The sequence below is a fragment of the Anopheles ziemanni genome, chromosome 3, assembly GCF_943734765.1.
Source record: "Anopheles ziemanni chromosome 3, idAnoZiCoDA_A2_x.2, whole genome shotgun sequence".
Taxonomy (NCBI): domain Eukaryota; kingdom Metazoa; phylum Arthropoda; class Insecta; order Diptera; family Culicidae; genus Anopheles; species Anopheles ziemanni.
Window position 1 is genome coordinate 16,291,538 of NC_080706.1, and position 4,591 is coordinate 16,296,128.

The 4,591-nt window shown below is 38.4% G+C and overlaps 1 protein-coding gene across 1 annotated transcript; it reads left to right on the plus strand.

The window, feature by feature from the left end:
* Positions 1-2,444: 2,444 nt before the first annotated feature.
* On the plus strand, positions 2,445-3,202 carry LOC131289343 (D-aminoacyl-tRNA deacylase). The gene is made up of 3 exons (XM_058318576.1): positions 2,445-2,487; positions 2,565-2,655; positions 2,727-3,202. Exons 1-3 carry the CDS (start codon positions 2,445-2,447, stop codon positions 3,178-3,180), a joined length of 588 nt encoding a protein of 195 aa, XP_058174559.1. The 3' UTR covers positions 3,181-3,202.
* Positions 3,203-4,591: the final 1,389 nt, after the last annotated feature.

The window sequence follows — 4,591 nt, forward strand, 5'->3', positions numbered from 1 at the left end:
CAGATTTGGTGTTCATTATCCAACGGAGATGTTTGGACTGGAATGCAAAACCAGTATAGATGTTCAAAATCCCTTTCCTCTAGCAAAAAGAAAAAAAAAAGAAAACACGATAACATATGATTAAATCATAGAATCGAATCCAGGAAAAAAAACGGTACCGAGCTCGGTCCTTCCAACCAGAAATCAAAGCCGAACCGAACCGGAGATAATGAGAAATGGTTTTCATTATTTTTTTGAGTCGACAAAAATGAGCAAATAGCGAAACCCAAATGTGCGCGCGCAGATCCTTTTGATTGTTTTGTTTTCACACCGTTTTCACATCGAGGAGAGAGAATGCACACTTAATAACGAGAGTCTCTCGACGAATTGTGATGGGGATTGCAAACGAGTACGATTTATCGAACGCGCCCAGATCATCTCGTATTTACAAACAGGATAACGAACGAACCGCATGAGATGATGATCAAACGAAACGAGATCGAACGAGGAGGAATGGAAAAATATGCCGCATGTAAAAACATAAACGTTGAGATGAGTTTTTTTTTTTGTTGTGGAAGAAACATTTCCTCGAACGAATTATACGAGATTTCCAGCAAAAAACAAAAAACGCGTGGCAGTGCAACACAACCAATCGAGGAAGTTGAGAAATTTAACGAAAAAGAAAAAAAAGTTGAAGAGAAACTAATATGGCACTATTATCCATACAGTAATAAAATCTTTGTATTAATGAATCTATATAATCACAAGCCAGAATGGATGGATGAGATGATGCTAGAAATCAAATCAAATGAACAGGACGCTGCGAAATATGATGGCGTGTGAGGGTTTAGGAGCATCCACAAACTCGGGGTGGGGTCGTCTTAAATAATCGTTAGAGAAACAAGGGATCGCAGCTGCGGTATCAGAATAGTAAAGAAATTTATACACACATATTTATCTGAACATTGTGAGGAATAGTGTTACTGCTGGAAAGCGAGAGCAGCAGCAGGGTTGTAATTTAGGAGTCAAAGTATCGAAAAGGAAACCTATATACCCCCAATCCACTATAAAGAAAATTACAAACACAGTACCACACGGTAGTGGAAACGAACGAAAGGATTGATGTGGTCCGAACATTCTTAAAATGTTGTTCCCTCCCCCCAGAAAAAAAAACTGCTATCAAAGTTAAACAGCGACCATTGTTTAGTGAAGCAGTAATCCTTTTGTTTACCCTTTTTGAAATGCAATGTTTTTCGTTCCAAATTGTAGATTTAGCACAAGTCGTACATGTATTAAAGTTGAACCATCGGTTTAATTGGCCTTATACGTGGATCGAAATGCCCGACGTTCACTTACTGAATAGAAATGAAAAAAAAAAGAAATTACCGCTTCGGATAACTGTTGAGCTGGATTCCGATCGATCTATCTAACGGTTATGAGGGTTGTGTGGATTCCTTAATATGTGCGCGTCCTGCTTGTAGTTCTCTCTCTCTCTCTGTTCCCGCGTACATGCAAGCGACTTAGAGAGATCGATGGCAATATAATGTTCGCCTGGTATCCACTTGGACCCGTCTCGGGAACACTGAATGAGGGCTCTGGAAAGGGAAAAAAGTAGTGTTTTGGTGATGAAATTTCATTCGATTATAGTTCTGCTTGCTATTATAATTTTTATAAAATTACCAGCTATATAAAAGAATGGAAACATGGCGAGTTTGGAAGAAAACCGGAATCGGGCTAGACGCGATCCACCGTGCGATCGCGAGGAATGTTTGTAGAAGCATAAATATGGAAAACTCATTACTGAGAGATGTCTCTTGTGTTTTTTTTTTTTGTGTAATAACTGTGTCTTTCCAATTTCTTCCTTACCTTTTTTTCTTTTCAATGTCTTTAGTATGGGTATATTATGCACATTTACTGATAACTTCTAATATTCTATTGCATTTATGCAGCAGTGAGAAGGCAGTTTTGAGAGTACTGGGTGAGCCGCCTACCCGCTTTTCTACCCGGTGTAGCGAGAAGGGTAGTTGCAGCAGCACCAGAACCATATTTAATTTGTGCAAAATCATTCACAAATCACATACACACCACACAACAACTACCCGATATAAACGAATGTATCTCTTTAAACATGTGTATCCCATAACGGAATGAATTCTTTTTCTCTTTTGTAATAATAAATTTTAATTTAATAAATTCTGCTGTGTTTTTCCTTCTTTGCTATTCCGCAACATAGGAAAATAAATGAAAGAAAAAGAAACGGTCATTTTGAACATGCGTGGTAAGGTTACAGCAACAAAAGTGTATTTGAGTGGTTGGTATTGCTTCGTTTTAGTAACCTTGATACGAACATCATGTTTGTTTACATTTAGAAATGTCAATTCACCAGCGACTCGTGAAACCGGCGTTTTGCGTGTGCATACCTTTTTAAATTCAATTAAACTGTAAAATAATATAGAATACAGATAATGAAAGCAATAATTCAACGAGTCACAGCAGCAAAAGTTACTGGTAAGAGCAATTGGTACCTACAGAGTCGTCGTTTTTCATTCCATTCTCAATCAAAACTCCAAATTTTCCGATTGCAGTTGGGGATGAATTGGTTAGCTCGATAGGACGAGGCCTTTGTGTGCTGGTGGGAATATCGACCGACGACAATGCCAACGACGTAGACTGGCTGTGGGTAGGCACCGGAAACCGGTCCGCAGAACATTTGAGAGATGTATTCACGTTTTAATCTTTCCTTCCAGCGCTCGGAAACTGTTGAACATTCGGCTGTTCGAAGAACCGTCCACCGGTAAGCGATGGATGGAATCGGTGGTGGATCAGCAGTTGGAAATACTCTGCGTCAGTCAGTTCACGCTGTACCATCGCATGAAAGGAAACCGGCCGGATTTCAGCCGCGCCATGCAGGGTGCCGACGCACAGCAGCTGTACGGAACGTTGTTGCAGAAACTGCGCGACCAGTACGCCCCGGAGCGTATCCAGGACGGTCGGTTTGGGGCGATGATGCAGGTGCACATCCAGAATGATGGTCCGGTAACGTTGGAGATCGAATCGCCTGCCCAAAGCGAGCAGGAGCGTCAAAAGCTTCCGCGTGCTCAGGACCACAAAGCTAAAGTGGCCAACAAACAAGCGGTAAAGGCGGAGCCAAATCCGGATAATCAACCTGGCAGGATTGATAAGTTAACTCTTGGAGATTGACTCGATTTTTATCACGAAAAACGTTCATATCGTGTTATTTAATTACGCAGAATGTTTTTAAAAAATTAATTTCAGTTTAAATAAATAATCCTAAACGTGTTTGCCTACTTCAAAGAGTTATTTTTAAACTAATAAATGTATGTTATTTGTACATCTAATAAATATGCGACTCACCGAAAATTGTTATCAATTTAATATAATTTACAATAAAATATACTTCAAAATAAATTACAGTCTTTATTGTAATCATTTTATTCTAAAGTATCCGAAAAAACATGTGGAATTTCATACCAATTAGACCAAACACTGAAAACCCCTACCCCGGGTTCGATACCGAAATCCGAAAACAACATCGAAAATCGTTCGCCTACTTGGGCGCTATTTGCTTAAAAATCCACCAAAAGTAACAGGAGCGCAGAACCTACCAGGAGGTAGCACAACTCTGCCGTCGGGTTCATCGCTTGTTGTAACGTTGAAGTCTATAGACTTCAATGCCGAGCGGTTTGAAAAGCGACGAACCCTAGAATTAATTTTTCGTCCAAAATTTCAATTTCGGACCCGGAATTACAAAATAACACAGCTTATTGTTATTGTTCAATAAAAATAAAATAGTTTTCTTTTATTGCTTTTAATGCATGGTATTTTTTTGTACAATAATTCTTTGTTTATTGATGACTAAAACTCATTTTTCATTAATTTTATTATTGCAGCGTCCACTTTTTGATCCGTTTGTTCCTATTGATCTGCATTTCGTGATCCTCCAGTGAATGGTATCTGAAAGAAATGAAAATAAGGCATTTGTTAGACAATTTGTTTGGTTTATTTAGGAGATTAACTATGCATACCTGTTAGTCAGGATGTGAGATCGATACATCTCCGCCATCCGTTCGAATCGATAGCTAAAGAAATCTAAAGAAAACGATTAGTAGTTCTTAACAAATTACCATTTCTAATGGTATTCAATTCAAGAATAAGTTGATTGATACATTGCTCATTTCATTCGCATTTTCTCCTATATTTCCACATAGATTTCACCTTCCATTTATCGTATCATATAAATCGCTTTCAATGATTTTACTCTCATCTTACGTACAGTTCAGTTATTGCAAAAACTTAAAATAGAAACAAAATTCCTAAAACCAAACCGCTCCAGTTCAGCGAACAGAACGAAAAACATCAACATCTCCTCCGTACCTCGACCGTGTGTGTTGTTTTTTTTTATCGTCGCCACCTTTACGTCTCGTTAGACGTTAGCTCCGTTCAGTGGAAATTGGATAAGGCCTTCTTTCTTTAAAGATAAATTCACTACTTAAACATAAAATTCCTTAAGCCGATCGGAAATGGAATAAAATAAAAACGAACTGTTCTCGATTCTCTTAAACTTAGGGACGCTTAAAAACAAAAAATAGGC

Bases quoted from the DNA above. Each gene is read 5' to 3' on its own strand.
- LOC131289343 (XM_058318576.1), top strand. From the start codon at position 2,445: ATGAAAGCAATAATTCAACGAGTCACAGCAGCAAAAGTTACTG. The intron at 2,488-2,564 runs GTAAGAGCAATT...TTCCGATTGCAG, and splicing joins CACAGCAGCAAAAGTTACTG to TTGGGGATGAATTGGTTAGC. The intron at 2,656-2,726 runs GTGGGTAGGCAC...CTTTCCTTCCAG, and splicing joins GCCAACGACGTAGACTGGCT to CGCTCGGAAACTGTTGAACA.